Raw genomic sequence first — 18,179 nt, 5'->3', positions numbered from 1 at the left:
ATACCACTCAGAGCCTTACCTACGAGCTGATTGAAGGCTCTATCCTTGTGAGTGTATTATTTTTCTTCACATTATTGAGATATTGAACATACTGGGTTGCACTATTGGTTTTTATTTTCTGTTTATATTTTACATGAGATGCTGAGATGCCAATAACAGAACTTCCTACCTCAATCAAAACCTAATTTATTTGAACGCCGTCGTCATCCTTGGCACTGGCTCAGGCTCCGCCTCAGCTCCTCCCTGACAACGTCAGCCACGCTTGCATTAGGACATCACCCAAAAGAAAGCATTGTATAATGCTTTCCTATGGATTTTTGGGTAACGCTGGATGGCCTCATGCATAATGTCATATTATCCAGGTGGCTGGAGAAAGGTGTTTGGAAGAGCCCAGGTTTTTCTTAAACTACCAGCACCAAGACCCCTACAAGGAGCTGAAGCTCTTTAGGTGCTTAGAATGGCCCTGTAACTGAATATAGTATTAATTTATGAAAACATTACTGTCATTATATATGCAATTTTTTTTCATGTGTGAGGTCTTGAGAAATAAAGGGACTTCGTTTTATAAAATTTACAAATATTTTACTGAAAATATGGTGGCTTAATCAAATACACACACACAATCACATTTATCTGGAAGGTACCTAAATGGCCCCATCTTTTGAAAAGGTGCTTTTGCAAATAATGTTTGTTTCCACTTATCTCATCTGTTCTACATTCCACATGTGCCAATATACAAAACACAGGCTAGTATCTTCTGCTACAGACTAATGGAAAACTGTCCCCCTCCCCCCCCCCCTCCCTCACCCTCCACCATCCCAATTTATATAGACAAAAAAACTACATAGCATTATTCATAGACCAAAGCCATCAAACATTTTCAATATTTAAGGATTTTCCATTATAATGATAATATAAACTAACATCAAGGAGTAAAATTACATATTTAATTCTGTTACATGTGTATTTTGAAAGAGCATATATACCCTTTTACATGGGGCAACTTGATGTTATTAATATTATCCACATTTGTTTGAATTGTTTGTGTTTTTATATAAAAAAAATTACACTTTTAGATTTATCTTGTCTTATCTATGATATAACTATTATTATTTATGAAATGTATGGCATACATAGAGAATAACAGAATGATCAAATTTAGCCTTGGATCTCGGGATTTTTACAATGAAAAAATCCCCAACATTAAAATGATTAACAAACAACAATGTGATTATATCTGAAATATGCTATTTATACCCTTTAGAATACGCTTCAGCCAGAAGACAGCTGTCCACAAACTGATCCCAAAAGTAGTCCACGGCTTTCAAGAGCTAGTTTCCTGTTTGGCCAGATCTTGCAGGTAATGTTTTTTTGTGTTATTATATGTATCTTCAATGCAGAGCTGTATTCTTTCAAATCATATTCCTTTTAGTTTACTACTGCCTTTCCAAATTTCAAAATATATTACTCACAATGTGTCCGCAAATATAGGTTGAAGGCATTAGCTGATGCTGTCAGTCACTGGCACCTAACCTAAGCTTTCCTTATCAGTACGGCAGCCATGGTTTGGCCTTGGACTAAGATAGCAGCATAATCCTACAGCTCCCTTCCATCCGCACTGCATCACGCACATACCTGCAGCATCGCGACCCACTCACAAAGCCAAACGCCTCTACCATGTCCAGCACAGGCTATGAAACAAAGCAGCAAAGAAAAAAAACGAGCGGAGTGGGGTTAAAACCTGATCTCCATCTCCAACATGTTTGCAGCCTTGCGGACGAATCCGGCCTCCCAAGATGGTCGCCACACAAGTCCACGCGGCTCCCCCTCTCCGACCTCGGCGAATGGTAATGCTGCGGACACCCCCACAGGTGCCACAGCACAAATACTGCAACAGCTCACGGAGGTGAAAACCTACCTGGTGAGAGAAATCACCAGAACCTCCTGCAAAGTGAAGGCCGAGATCCAGGCCTTGGGCGTGTGCACTTCTGAACTGGAGCACAGAGTAGAGACTGCGGCGAGACTCCATGGCACAACAGGTGGATGCCTTAGAGATGCTGGTGGATGACCTGTCTAACCTCTCCAGACACAACAACCTACGCATAAGAGGCCTTCTGGAAAACCCGGCAGAAAGCCCACTCCTACAGAGTATGGAGGAATTCTTCAAGCAATCAATCCCTGGTATACCAGACGAAAGATGGATGATTGATCGGGCCCTGCAAGCCAGGAGAGTGGAGAGGGCCGTACCCAGAGACGTCATCATACGCTTCCACCACTATTCTATCAAGGAAGCCATCATCAAGCATTGCAGGGACAATGTATTACAATATCAAGACACCAAACTCGCAGTATACCAGGACCTCGCACCAGCTACTCTACAATGCCGCAAGGAGTGGAGACCGGCCACGGAACTCCTACGGAGCCACGAGATAAGATACATCTGGGAACACCCCTTCAAATTGATGGCATTCAAGGCAGGAAGGACCCACACCCTGATGCCGGGAGCCAATCCAGTCCCCTTCTTCAGAGGAATCAGCATCAACGTGCCGCCCGACTTCACCCTGCCGAAATGCTCTAGACAACAGCTGACACCCATCACCCAATAATGGCAGGAGATTGGGGTCAGACCAGTTTTATGTGGCTACACTCTCAGTTAGGGGGGGGGGAGTTGACAAGCAGTGGTAGAAAGTGGTACTGAGCTCCCCGCCGATGGAGAAGGGCTTCTGGCCTGGTTAGGAAGGGTGCCCACAGCAGTGAGTGGCTCAGGCAGAGAAGGGTGGGTTAGCACGCACGTTCAGAACCATTTACCCCGCCACAAGTAGAGCAGTTACCCCATAGTACAGGCGCCAACTCTTGAACGGGCCGTGGGAACAGTGGTTCAAAACTACCACAACTCTTATCTACCATAAAATAACCACAAAAAAGGGAAAATAAATAAATAAACAACAAGTAATAAACTAACAAATAATAAAGAATAACATATATAAGGGAGAAAAATATAAAAATATAAAAATATAAAAAAAAATGTTTTTAAATAAATTAAAAATCCCATTACGATATCTGGTTCGCAGTTCAAAACCCCTTTTCCAACCACAGATATGACTGCACCCGTGGGGTGGGACCCTATGAGCCAGGGTGTGTGGCTGGGCCAAAGCTCATTTCTCCACAGAAATATATAGGGTTCAAGGATAGACAGACACTAGTCACAGAAGAGAGCCCGAGACAGAGGGGCAATCCCGGTAAATATGAGAGGAACAATATGATGGGGGGTGACGAGAGCCCTAGAGGCTCCTGAAAGAATGTGAAAATATATATTATAAATGTGGAATGATCCATACACTCACATCATGATCTTTCCGGATATTTCATACTATACTAGGGCAAAAAGAAAACCGTTTGCATTATATACAAAGATTCTACGCCAGAAGAATATTCGATACTCCTGGAGGTATCCCTGCAAATTAATAATTTCTCATGAAGCAAGGACATACTCTTTTTCAGATGTTACGGCAATTTCAAAATGGTTTAGACAGCAGAATTTTGATCAGATTAATTTAACCGAGGGAGATAAAGGATGAAGGAGAGAAGATAAACAATATAATATAATGGAGACTACCTTTTTTTTTTTTTCGTTGATTCAGAAGACATCTTTAGAAGATATAATTCTACAAGGAAAGAGACAAGAAGATGAAGAGAAAGAAGAAGGAAGAAAGGGGGAAGGAAAGGAGAAGAGAAAGGAAAAAGGAAAGACTTTACCTTTACCTCTAAAAATATAAATCGGAAATCCTTGAGAGGACAGTTATTTGTAATGACATCTACACCGGACACTCTACACGTTAAAAATGATATCCACATCAGACACTGTATTTGTTAAAAATCACTAATGGAATAAGGAGGGATAATGATTTATAGAAGAAGTAAATAAAATATTGCTGTATTATAATAAGCACGAGTATTCAAAACGGGAGTTAGAAAACTTAGTCAAAGAAGGTTATTTAATATCTATAAAGCTTGGAGCACTAAAAAGAAATAGGAAATAAGAATATATTTGAATAGCAAAGGAAATGGGAAGAAAGGGGAGAAAGGGAGTGTGACTAATGATTTTTATGCCCACAATTTGTAGAGAATATAAGTGAATGATGTACGAATGGAGATTTTTTTTTTTTTCTGAGATAAATTAACACATATAATGATATTGGCGCACAGATATTGATATTGGACACAGATAGAAAGGAAAGCGGATGATAGAGACCTTGAGAAGGACAAATGACTATAAATAGAATATATATATAAAGATCTGATTTTCTGATGAGAGAAATGGCTTATGTTCAGGGGGTTTCTTTTTTTTATTTATCTCTTTATGAGGCCTTATGGTAGCTGGATAACCAGGATTGATTAGTTGAAATTTTATATGACTAAAGGCAATACATTATGATCAAAACACTCCCCAAAGGGGGCGGATCAGCATCAAAATATTGATCCCGCATAGGATCTATTTGGAGGCTTTGTGAAAAAGGGTTAATCACAGGCCCATCCACACTTCCTTAAGGGATGTTTATTTTATATGTAGTGTTCTATGTAACAGTCCTATGTTGTTTGGTATGTCATAAGTTGACGCAGTCGGCTAAGAAATATAAAACTCAATTACATAAGTTAGAAGATAAGAAAATAGAATATGGTAGAGAAGGGAAAAGTAGGATTAGAAACACATGATTAGTATTGTTTCAATAAACGCACAGGGATTGAATTCTCCACAACGTGCAAAAAAAGAAAATGCGCAAGTTGTCGGAGTACAAGAGACCCACTGGCGGAGAGAGGATAAGATAAAATATAATTGTAAAGACTTTCCCACCTCAGTATATTCCTCGTTTAAAGATAAAAAAAAGAGGGGAGTAGCTATTTTTTTTTCATCTGTATTAAACCTCTCTATATAAGATGGGCAGATGGATTATTCTTATATGCACAATAGAAAATCAATTATATACAGTTGCGAATATTTATGCCCAGAATACTTCTCAGATCCAGTTTCTATACAAATTTTTTGTACAATTAGAAAAAAATAAGCAGGGATGTACTATCGTCATGGGCGATTTTAATCTGACAATTGACCCTAATCTGGACAGAAGCTCTGAAAGGATTAAAGGTCCCTCGAGAAATGCTATTAATTTGGCAAAAAAATTCCGTAGCATTATTCAAAACGAAGGACTATATGATTGCTGGAGGATTTTTCATCCCTCAGAGAAAGATTTCACGTGTTTTAGTAAGACGCACTGCTCATATTCAAGAATAGATTTTATATTTGGAGATCAAAGCCTATTGGAACACGTGAAGTCTACAAATATAGGTACGGTCACGTGGTCGGACCACAATTTGGTCATAATACAGCTAAAGAATAATATTTTAAAGCAAAGACCAGACTGGAAATTAAATAATAAGTTATTAATCTATAAAGTGAATAGGGAACAGATTGCTAAGGAGATAGACATGTATTGGAAGGACAATGATAATGACGAAGTGTCTCCTGACATAAAAGTGCGCATTTAAAAGCGTTATTAGGGGCCATTTAATCAGTCTAGAAGCTAAAGATAAGAAAATAGACAAGAATCTTTATCTAGTCTATATATTGAATTGAGCAAATATCACAAGGAAAATACCGTTGCCCCTGAAAGAACTTTGTCTAATCAGATTAGGATCATAGAAAATAATGAAATTAAAAAAAAATAATGAAACTCTGATGTCTAGAATAAATAGAAACCTACAGATTATGAGGATGAACTACTATTATAGGGGGAATAAGGCTGATAAGATTCTTACCAATAAAGTGAAAAATCAACAAAAAAATAAACTAATTACAAAAATAAAACAGGGAAATGAAATTATATTAGATCCTAAGAAAATTGGAATGGTATTTAGAGATTATTATTATAATTTATATAATCTACTGACGATATCTGCTCAAGAGGATATAAATAACTATTTTATGAGTATTCATATTCCTCGACTCAACGAGCTACAATTAGATCAATTAAATACAGAGATATCTCTGCAAGAAGTTATTGACTCGATAGATACCTTGAAAAAAAATAAGGCGCCAGGCCCAGACGGGTTCACGGATTCTTTTTTTAAAATGTATAAGGATAGACTGTCTCAGGGGTTGGTAGAATGTTACAATTCAGCGATTAATACTGGCAAATTACCTAAAGAAATGTTGGTAGCCAATATTACTCCTATTTTAAAAAATAGTAAAAATCCAGAAGAAATAACTAATTACCGACCAATTGCTCTATTAAATAATGACTATAAAATGTATGCCTCAATTATTGCTAAAAGAATAAAAAACATAATTTCTTTCTTGATTGCAGAGGATCAGGTGGGCTTTATACCGGGAAGGACGTCCTCTAATCATATCAGAAGGATATTAAATATATTTACTAAGATACATGAGAATAAAACCCCCTTTTTTAGCAATGGCCTTAGATGGAGAAAAGGCATTCGATAGGGTCGGCTGGAATTTTATGTACTCGACGTTGAAAGTGTGGCGAAACCAACCTCGCCACTGGGCCCTGGAGAAGCCTGTTTGCTAGCCTCCTACCTACTGACTATGGCCCCTGGGTTATTTTGGGCATATTGTACTGTATATTGCTGCTACTGGCCCTTTTAACAGCATCTATGGACATATTGGGACTTTTGGGACTACTGTCCCTTTAAGACTGTGAAGCATATTCGAGTGTACTGCCTGTAATATTATATATGTATTTATAGATGTGTTAAGTATCCTGGGTGATTTGTATGCAGCATTCTTCTGATTGTTCGGTAGAATCACTCCATTCAGTATATTGAGTGAAACTACCGAACAACCAGACCACCCAGGAATGAGTGTACCTCCAATTACCGTTTGCAACAATGTTGCAAACAGGTAATTGGCAATCAGTGTAATGTATTCTTTGTCCTCTGGGTGGCCGCCATTCGGGAAACAAACACGTGGCGGCGGCCATCTTAAACTACCGAACAGCGGTGTTTTGACGTCGAGTGTCTGGAACTAAAATCGGACACTTGACTAGGCAAACACCGCTGAGACCTCCATACTTCCAGAAATTCGTATGGAAACTACCGAATGACCCGCCGTTCGGTAGAAAGAACCCCATAAACAAGGGAATTCATTCAAACCCTCTCCAGGCTCTATAACACAGGCAATTCGCCTGTTTTCATTCCCTTGTTTGTGACCGACCGCAGGGCCAAAATGCATGGAACTGTTTTCGGATACTTTACCCATGCGGTCGGTCAAATCTTTGGAACCCCATATCTCACGAACCATTCATCCGAATTACTTGAATTTTGGATATGTTGTCCCCCTGAATAAGGGCTATCCAGGGATGCTGGATTTAAAGGTGTACCCCCTGTTTTTGGGGTACATCCAGAACTTGGCTGAAAAGGTGTACCGGATAATTGGGTTTAATGTTATCTGAGGGGAGGGGATGTGTGGGCTGAACCATGTATGTGATTGGTTATTTTATGCCTCCCCCTGGGTGTGGCCTGTATGTGGATTAGTGTAATAAAAGCCAGGCTGGATGAGCCAGTCCAGAGTTCCTGTTTTAACCTCAAAGTGATGTGTCGTCTCATTATTGGGGGAAGGATTTATTGTATGCTGTTCCAGTTGACTGCTAGGGGTACAAGCCTATTCGTATGGTTCCTATTCAATGGTCTACAGCATTCATACGCTTGGGAGAATTTAAAGGTTTCTTGGATTCGGTGATTATGGTGTCTGGTGGAGTGCTTGGAGTCCTCAGGAAGCACTAGGAGCATCCATTAACGGAGGTACCAAGTCTGGGTGCCAGGCGATCCGTTACATTGGTGGCAAGCGGTGGGATGGCGTCCTAGTGCGAGGTAAAGCAGCTCGGAGACACAGTACGTTTGGATTTACAAATTGAGGGCAACGCTAGCAGTCGTGCAGTGCCCCTGGGAGCAGACAAGTATGGAAGGTTCTGGCTCTGGAGATGATTGGCTGGCCGAGGTGAGGCAGCGAGTGGCCGAGTATGGGGATGATATACCCATGGAGACACGCCGGGTGATCTGGAACCAGGTCATGGCCGAGCGAAACACAAGGCTGGACCGAGAATACCGGTTGGCAAAAGAGAGGAAGTATGCTCAGCAGCAGGAGCGTTACAGCAGCCGGGTAGAGGCTGCATCCGAGGAGGTTAGCCGTCTTTCCCTGAGGCGGCGGGAGGAACCCGAAGTGGGGGTCCTCATAGACTGGTCCTGTGAGGAACCACAACAGGCAGGTAGAGATGGGACCAAGGTCTCTCCACCGGGCCCACCGGGATGCTGGGCAGCCGGCCCAGATCCCCAGCAGCAGCCAGAGTTGCCAGGTGGGGAAGCAGGTGGCCCTTACTCACAAATGTTGAGGGGCCTCACGGATTGGTCCTGGGAAGACCCACAGATGGCAGGTGGAGATGGGACTGCGGTCTCTCTACCGGCCCTACAGGGATGCTGGGCAGTCGGCCCAGATCCCCAGCGGCAATGTGCGTTACAGGGAGCTGACGGTGCCGTTCTTGCTATCCAGCTGCATTCAAGGCTGCAGGGACAGGAGCCTGTTATCCCCTCTCCCCAGCGGCTGAAGGTGTGTAAGGGAGAGGAGTTGGTTATTCCCTCTCCCCAGCGGCAGCACAGCTCACCAAGGGGAGACAGTAAGCCCCTCACCAGCGCAGATGGGACCGTGGTCTCTGCGCCCTGCCTACAGGGAGTACAGAGGGTCAGCCCTGCTCCCCAGCGGCAGAAAGTGTGTAAGGGAGAGGTGTTTGTTACCCCCTCTCCCCAGCGGCAGCTTAGCACACCAAGGGGAGACAGTAAGCCCCACACCAGCGCAGATGGGACCGTGGTCTCTGCGCCCAAGTTACAGGGAGCTGAAGGGGCCGTCCTCCCTCCCCAGCGGCAGTGTGATTTGTTGGGAATTGGGAGCCCAGTCTCCATTCCCCAGCGGCAGTGTGAATTGCAGGGAATTGGGAGCCCAGTCTCCATTCCCCAGCGGCAGGCTGAGTTACAGGGGGCAGAGGTAGTTGGTCCTACCCCCCAGCAGCAGAGTGATATGCCGGGAAGGCAGTGTGAAGTGCAGGGAGAGGAGAGCAGCGTCCTCCCTCCCCAGCGGAAGGCTGAGTTACAGGGGGCAGAGGTAGTTGGTCCTACCCCCCAGCAGCAGCGTGATTTTTTTGGGAATAGAGAGCCCAGTCTCTATTCCCCAGCAGCAGGACACTGAATTGGGAGGAGAGACAGTCGGTCTCCCTCCACAAAGACTGAAAGTAGGCATGGGAGAGGAGATTGTTACCTCCTCTCCCCAGCGGCGGATCATCAATGGGCAGAGTGTTCTAATGGGAGAGGAGCTGGTTACCACCTCTCCCCAGCGGCAGCTTAATGTACCAGGGGGAGACTGTAAGCCCCACACCTGTGCAGATGGGACCGTGGTCTCTGCACTTCCAGCACAGGGGGTAGGGACGGTCGGTCCTGCCCCCCCACAACAGGGCTGTTTAGCCAAAGGGGAGACAGTCTGTCTCCAGCAGCAGAGCTGTGTAACTAAAGGGGAGACAGTCGGTCTCCAGCAGCAGAGCTGCGCAGCAAAAGGGGAGACAGTCGGTCTCCAGCAACCAGGCTCCAACCAGACTACTCCTGTAGTAGTGCTGGCACCAGGGCAGAGTACCGCTGGTCTCTGCCCACTCAGCAACCCACCAAAACAGCCTACCAGTCCCCCACACAGCCGGGGTGAGGCACCTGGACCTGGACAGGTTTTTCCATTACTCAGGTGTAGTAACCATTTATTGTGGGTGGGCTGTACTGCTGTTTCTGTTTTGTGGGTGGGCTGCTGGACTAACAAGGGCACTGACCGGCAAGAGGTCAGGTACCCTGTTAGTCTGTTTGGAAAAGGGGAGAAGTGTGGCGAAACCAACCTCGCCACTGGGCCCTGGAGAAGCCTGTTTGCTAGCCTCCTACCTACTGACTATGGCCCCTGGGTTATTTTGGGCATATTGTACTGTATATTGCTGCTACTGGCCCTTTTAACAGCATCTATGGACATATTGGGACTTTTGGGACTACTGTCCCTTTAAGACTGTGAAGCATATTCGAGTGTACTGCCTGTAATATTATATATGTATTTATAGATGTGTTAAGTATCCTGGGTGATTTGTATGCAGCATTCTTCTGATTGTTCGGTAGAATCACTCCATTCAGTATATTGAGTGAAACTACCGAACAACCAGACCACCCAGGAATGAGTGTACCTCCAATTACCGTTTGCAACAATGTTGCAAACAGGTAATTGGCAATCAGTGTAATGTATTCTTTGTCCTCTGGGTGGCCGCCATTCGGGAAACAAACACGTGGCGGCGGCCATCTTAAACTACCGAACAGCGGTGTTTTGCCGTCGAGTGTCTGGAACTAAAATCGGACACTTGACTAGGCAAACACCGCTGAGACCTCTATACTTCCAGAAATTCGTATGGAAACTACCGAATGACCCGCCGTTCGGTAGAAAGAACCCCATAAACAAGGGAATTCATTCAAACCCTCTCCAGGCTCTATAACACAGGCAATTCGCCTGTTTTCATTCCCTTGTTTGTGACCGACCGCAGGGCCAAAATGCATGGAACTGTTTTCGGATACTTTACCCATGCGGTCGGTCAAATCTTTGGAACCCCATATCTCACGAACCATTCATCCGAATTACTTGAATTTTGGATATGTTGTCCCCCTGAATAAGGGCTATCCAGGGATGCTGGATTTAAAGGTGTACCCCCTGTTTTTTGGGTACATCCAGAACTTGGCTGAAAAGGTGTACCGGATAATTGGGTTTAATGTTATCTGAGGGGAGGGGATGTGTGGGCTGAACCATGTATGTGATTGGTTATTTTATGCCTCCCCCTGGGTGTGGCCTGTATGTGGATTAGTGTAATAAAAGCCAGGCTGGATGAGCCAGTCCAGAGTTCCTGTTTTAACCTCAAAGTGATGTGTCGTCTCATTATTGGGGGAAGGATTTATTGTATGCTGTTCCAGTTGACTGCTAGGGGTACAAGCCTATTCGTATGGTTCCTATTCAATGGTCTACAGCATTCATACGCTTGGGAGAATTTAAAGGTTTCTTGGATTCGGTGATTATGGTGTCTGGTGGAGTGCTTGGAGTCCTCTGGAAGCGCTAGGAGCATCTTTTAACGGAGGTACCAAGTCGGGGTGCCAGGTGATCCGTTACAGAAAGCTTTTGGATTTTCTGGCCAGATTCTCTCGACGATAATGGCTTGCTATTCTTCTCCATCTAGCAGGATAGTAGGAGGAGGGATTAAGTCAGAGTGGTTTATGCTATCAAATGGTACCCGTCAAGGATGCCCCCTCTCCCCACTTTTATATATCCTAACGGCTGAACCCTTAGCACACGAAATACGTAATAATATGGAGATAACGGGGTTTAAAAAAAGGGATAAAGATTTTAAGATAAGTCAATACGCCGATGATACTTTGATAACGCTAACCAACCCAAGCAAGTCAGTCCCAGGTGTCATGCAAGCAATTGATAGATATAGTTATCTGTCAAATTATAAACTTAATGTCCAAAAAACACTAGCTTTACCTTTTTATATGGAAGGAAAAGAACTGCAACAGCTGAAAGAACATTTTGCCTTTAAATGGGAAAAAAAGGGATTTGTATATCTTGGAATTAATATGGTGAAAGACCCAGAGAACACAATGAAGGCCAATATAATTCCCCTTATTAGAGAATGTACGCACTCTCTGAAACAATGGAACGCCCTGCAATTATCATGGTGGGGAAGAGTCAATTTTATTAAGTCATATGTTTTCCCTAAATTAATATATTTACTGAGGATGATTCCTCTACAGATCCATCCCCAACGGCTTAGACTCGTGAATAAGTTATTCAGGGACTATATTTGGTCTGATAAGAAACCTAGAATAGACCAGGATCTTCTATACTTGAAGCATAAGGAAGGAGGGATCGGTTTTCCAAATATTTTTTTATATCAGCAAGCGGCACAGCTCACAACATTGGTTCAAAATAGAGGGTGCAGATATTACAGATCCATACAATAATGTTAGATTAATGTGGGCAATAAAGAATAATAGTAGAACTAAAAATATAAGATGTATGACGGATAATTGGATAACCAGTCCCCTCTTAAAGTTCTGGCTACATTTTAAAAATCTTTTAGACTTGAAAAATAAAGTCTTACCGGCTCTGACCTTCAACAATCTAGATATATGGATGGAAAACATGGATACGTCCGAATGGACTAGACTTGGTGTTAAAAAATTAGCTGACCTATTAGTAGATGGAAAGATCATGCCTTTCGCTGAGATACGTAGAATCTATGGTATTTCACATTTACAAATGTTTAATTATATCAGAATTAAAAGTTTTTTGCAAAGTGCCCTTGGTAGCAATATGAGCTCTTGCCCATTATCTAAACTAAATGGTTTGATAGACTCAGAAAAATACCAAAATACTAACTAGATGTACTGAGATTATAAAAGCTATAAAAAAAACCTGTCTATCCTATGGCTAAAAGCAAGTGGGAAAGAGATTTGGGAATAAAATTTGACATAAAGGATTGGTATAAGGCTTTGAAATCAGTCTACTCCACAATACACTGCCTAAATATTAGGGAAGCACATTTTAAAATACTTAACAGATGGTACATGACTCCCAATAAGATCCAGAAATTTGCAAAGGCAGGGACATCTAGATGCTGGAGATGCGGGAATGAGGGAGCAAATTAATTACATATTTGGTGGGAGTGTGCACCAATTAAGGAAGCATGGGCCCAATTTATGGACCATGTAAATAAACTGTTGGGTATATCCCATTCTTGGACGTTAGATAACTTACTTTTACATTTAAATCTACCACAATTATCTAAGGATAAGAGGGACCTGTTGATTCAGGCTTTGATGGCCTTCAAAATGGCTATTGCAAAAAAACTGGATTGATTCATGGCCACAAATTAAGGCGTCTATTATTATTCAATGCAAAATGGAGAGAGGAATAGCATCTAATTTAAGTATTAATATTGGACAATACGAGATTTGGGATAACTGGATAGAGGTCCTCGAGAACTAGATATTGGAATGTATATACTGGGCAGTAGTTAATTTGTATTCTCTGGAGGAGCGGAAATTTAATCTAACTTTATCTAATTTGAGGGTAGAGCTGAATGAATAGGATAGGACGGTCAACTGTGTTATATGTTTGTTAGTCTATATGTATTTCTTATTTATTGTATCTATTTTGTATGCACTGTATGATTTGCACGCAATGTAGGATATGTATATATATGTATGTTTGATATAAAAGAAAAACAATAACTAAATAAACTATAAAAAAAAAAGAAATTATATATTACGTTGTGTGGGTTTTGCACATCGACGCACAGCGGATTGGGGCGGGGAGCTGCCACACGGCACTGGGAACATGTCATCTCAGGGCGGTAGTAGCTTGCACACCCAAGCTGCTCTGGCGACTTGTAAGACCAGACTTCATTTTGTAAATATATTAAGTTAGTTATGTTATTATTTTACATTGTTTGTATGATGTACTCGTGACACCTCTACACCAAGATGGTTCTCTCATGGGGCGAAGGCCCTGGGAAACAGCTGAAGCAAAGAGATGGTCACTTACCAGATGGGGACTGAGGAGACGCGGGAGGGAACGCGGCTTAGAGACTGGAGAGCCCATAGCACATTTCAACAAACACACCCTGATGGCACAGTATGGCTCTCAGGGTACTCTCACTTAATGTAAAGGGACTAAACATGCCCTCCAAACGTAAACTTCTAACGTAGGGAGCTGAAGGCTAAAAAAGATATGTCACAGGCACGATACACACAACCAAAATTCACATACTCAATGTCTACACACCTAATGAACCGGACCCACGGTTCTGGGACACCCTCACTACACTGGCCCACACAGGGGGAGGGGGGACAGTGCTGGTAGGAGGGGACTTCAATGCAGTGCCGTGTCCAGTGGTCAGAAGGAGCACAAAAAGGTGAGTGCCGCAATCACATGGGAGAGGGTCTCTGGATAAACTGATGCTCGCCTTTTTGAGGCACACGGGTCTACTTGACGTGTGGCGCCTACAGCACCCAGACACAAGGGACTATACCTTCTACTCTGCACCCCACGATACCTATTACAGGATAGATAACATTTTACTTAACGGACCGGGAATGGGCACGGTCATAAACTCCGAAATTAACAGCATCACCTGGTCAGACCATGCAGACATAGTGGTTACCCTTGATGGGTTAAAGTTCTCCTCTAATTGGACTTGGAAATTAAACGCATGTCTATTGGAGGACGAAGACATCACCCACTCCGTGAGCACAACCCTCAAGGAATACTTTGAACATAATAACCCTGACGTAAACACCACCACTATCTGGGCGGCACACAAGACGGTCATACGGAGACACTTGATCAAAGCAGCCACCCATAATAAAAACGACAAACGGCCACCCGACTGCTTACAGACAGCCCTTCGAAAAGCGGAGCTCCAACATAAGGCAAGCCCCACAGGACCCAAATTAGCGTAACTAAACACCCTCAGACACTCCCTAAAATAACTCCTGCTAGGAAGGGTGGCATGGTCCACCTTATGGTCCAGACGCACATTCTATGAGAAGTCCAACAAAATGGACTTCGACCAAGACAAGGGTTCCAACACTAAGATCCTCACACTGATGGGGGACACGGGAGAAACTCCAGACAACATCAATAAAGTCTTTACATGCACTCTACACTTTACAACCACTCCCCACTGGACGACGGGCTCAAAGCAGCACACGCAGCGAATCTCTGCTCCTTCTTTGCGGACTTGTACCTGCCAAGGGTGACAGGGGAAGACACAGAGGCACTGACGACCCCCATCACACAGAGCTGGAGACGGCCATTAAGACCCTTAAGGGTCTTAATATCAGATGGATATAGCGCAGGATATTACAAAAAGTTCAAAGCCACCTTAATACCACACCTCACCTCACCATCCTATACAATCACTTTATGAAGGGAGGGGACCCCGGACTCGGAGATGGCACTTGCAAACATAGTGCTCATACCCAAACCCGGTAAGGACACCGCACAGTTGGTAATTATAGACCGATATCCCTGATCAACACAGACCTGAAATTAGACGCACGCATCTTAGCCTCCAGATTGACGCTGCTACTAAAGCGACTCATACACCCTAACTAGGTGGGCTTTATACCCGGGAGGCAACTCTATGAGAAAACAAGAAGAAACGTGGTCTTAACATGGCACATGGAAGTGTCAGGAAGGCCTTCTCTGGCGCTCTCATTAGACGCGAGAAGGCCTTTAACATGGTGATATGTTCGGCCTCCTTGCGGCGTGGGGCTTCCCGGAGACGTACATCACAGACTACCAACTCGGGAGCAACGCGATCCCCATTCCCCTTAAACAACGGCACAAGACAAGGATGCCCACTGTCTCTCCTCTTGTTTGCCCTGTTGCTGGAGCCGCTGCTCCATGTGATACGGCTAAACCCACAGATACGATGGGTGACGCTGGCTGGCAAGCAGCTTAAGATCTCTGCATATGTTTACGACTTCCTCCTGACCCTGACGGACCCAACACAGTCCCTGTCGCATTTGACAGAGCTCCTGGACCAGTATGGCAGAGTCTTGGGTTATAAAGTTAACATGTCCAAATCCATGGCGCTACACGCTACAATATCTCGAAGTGAAGCTCACATCCAGCCACACACAACTATACCAACGCAACTATCCAGCACTGATTAACACCCTGATCCAAGAGCTGGAGAGATGGACAGATAAACCGATTTCATGGATCGGGAGATTGCATACAGTGAAAATGAGTATACTTCCCGACTCCTGTTCCTATTCCAGTCTTTACCAATTAAGGTTACAAGAGGGGATCTAGCACACTTACAACACCCCATTGACACTTTTATTTGGAAGAGAAAAGGGCCAGGAATAGCACGTGCTCTGCTATACCGCACCAAAAACAGGTGAGGACTAGGACTACCTTGCAGCACAACTGGCACAGACAGTACACTGACACTCACCACCAGACCAAAAGTGCTGGGTAGACATTGAGTCACTACTAACAGGGGTGGAGCTGCCCCAGTTCTTTATATGGGTACCAAAAACCAAACAGGGCTTTCCTTAAAACAGCATGCCTGGCAATACTCAACTCAGTCAGAATATGGGACCTGACCGCATCCAAATACAATCTTAGCAAATTGCCCTACCCTATGACCCCAGTTCTCAAGAACAAAGCATCCCCCCGGGACTAAAAGCATGGGACTTTCAGGGGATAGAACACACAGGGCTCCAGAGGTACATCCACCTGTAAATGGACAATAAGATTGTGACTTATGACCGATTTAAAGGAACTGGCCACCCTTCGACGAAGGACTACTTTCGATATCTCCAGGTGCGTGACTTTGCCGCCCGCCGGGAGGTCCAAATGTGAGAGGCCACAACCCCTCTCACATTTTTTGAGAAGATGTGTGTGGCGAAACCGACCTCGCCACATGTCCTTGGAGGGGACCCGCCTCTTGCCTTCTGACTATGGCCCAGGAAGATGTGGCCCTTTAATTACAAGATTTGGGCACAATGGATTTTTGTATGCTGTTCCCGGCCCTTTAAATACTTGGGAGCAGTGTTACAACTTTTAAACTGGCACTTCGAATGCAGTCGAAGTGCCGAAGTCGTCGAAGTGGCCGCCATTCAACAAACGAACATGTGGCGGCGGCCATTTTAACTTATTCGAACGCGGTCAGCGGTGTGTGCAGCCAAATCTATGGAACTGTTTGCGGCTACCCAATTGCACGAACACCGCTGACCCGTACCTTCTTCGACACCGCGGCTGGAGACTAAGTCCTGTTCGAAGATTCGAACGCTCGTTCGAATGGGACTTAGTCATTTTCACGGTGTAAAATAGACCGACCGCACAGTCCAAATCCATGGAACTGTTTTGGGCATGAAAATGTGCTTGCAGTCGGTCAAAAGATACTTATCTCCCGAACGGCTGAACGGATTCGAATGATTTTTGGGTATGTTTGTATTTGGAATGTGCTGATTAATAATATGTAACTGTTATTAATATTGGATGTATGGTTTTAGAGTTATGAAAGTTGGGTAAAAAGTATGTTTAAATTGTACGGATAATTGGGTTACCTCTCAGGCTAAGGGGAGGAGATGTGTGGGATGTAACCATTGTGTGATTGGATAATGTATAATTGTATGTGGGCGTCTCCCTTGCATGGGAGAATTGCATAAAAGCAGAGTGTATGTCATGGCGAAGCTAGTGTTCGTACATCGGCCCTGTCTACAGAAACATTTGGGAAAATGGGGTTCGTGGACCCCTGGGCAGCACACACACCGGAGGAAGAGAGTGAATTGGAATGGAGAGATATTGCACGGAAAGAATTATGGTACGACGCCCTGGAGGAAGTCCAGTATCAACGGCAGCAGCGCCTTCCTGGTGTTGCATACCAGTTGGAGGAACAAATGGCCTGGCGGATGCCGCTTCTGGGAGACCAACCCGGAGGGGAGTGGGTAAGACAACTTGAGTACCTCGTGGAAAGGGAACTGAGCCTGGACGCCTCATACCGGGCACTGTGGTGGTGCACTGTCCAGCCAGAGATGTGGAGGGCAGAGGGCATCCAGCCGGAGGGGGATAACTACACTAGCCCTGGCCTGTTGTGGAAGGCCTTAGCAGAAGACGTCGACTTCGGCAGTCCAGCAGAGTCACGGTACTGGGCTATCTTGCATTACCGGGGTGAGATGTTACAGGGCCCGAGATCTATTGGACTGGGACAAGACCTCCGCCGTTTCGCTGCCATGGAACGAGAGATAGAGATAGACTAGGTGAAACTACTAAATTCATGCCAGCCACAGAGCATGGACGCAGACCGGGAAAACTGGGTGGCGGACCCAGACCTGCTAGCCTACAGCTGGGAAAAAAAGGCCGAGGTACCCCTTGCTTCACTACCACCTGCAGAAGTAGGGGAACTCATAGACTGGTCCTGGAGAGACCCACAGATGGCAGGTGGAGATGGGACTGCGATCTCTCTACCGGCCCTACAGGGATGCTGGGCAGTCGGCCCAGATCCCCAGCGGCAGAGTACATTACAGGGAGG

General features: G+C 44.4%; 1 protein-coding gene across 1 annotated transcript in view; it reads left to right on the top strand.

The window, feature by feature from the left end:
- CARD11 (caspase recruitment domain family member 11) overlaps nucleotides 1-18,179 on the top strand; it is a 1,037,045-nt gene that overhangs the window by 881,758 nt on the left and 137,108 nt on the right. Inside the window, exon 19 of the mRNA XM_063430219.1 lies at nucleotides 1,265-1,360. Within this exon, the coding sequence (XP_063286289.1) occupies nucleotides 1,265-1,360 (96 nt within the window). The remainder of the gene's footprint in view (nucleotides 1-1,264; nucleotides 1,361-18,179) is intronic.

Source organism: Pelobates fuscus, chromosome 8, assembly GCF_036172605.1.
Source record: "Pelobates fuscus isolate aPelFus1 chromosome 8, aPelFus1.pri, whole genome shotgun sequence".
Lineage (NCBI taxonomy): Eukaryota > Metazoa > Chordata > Amphibia > Anura > Pelobatidae > Pelobates > Pelobates fuscus.
This window is presented reverse-complemented; position numbering and strand designations above follow the sequence as displayed.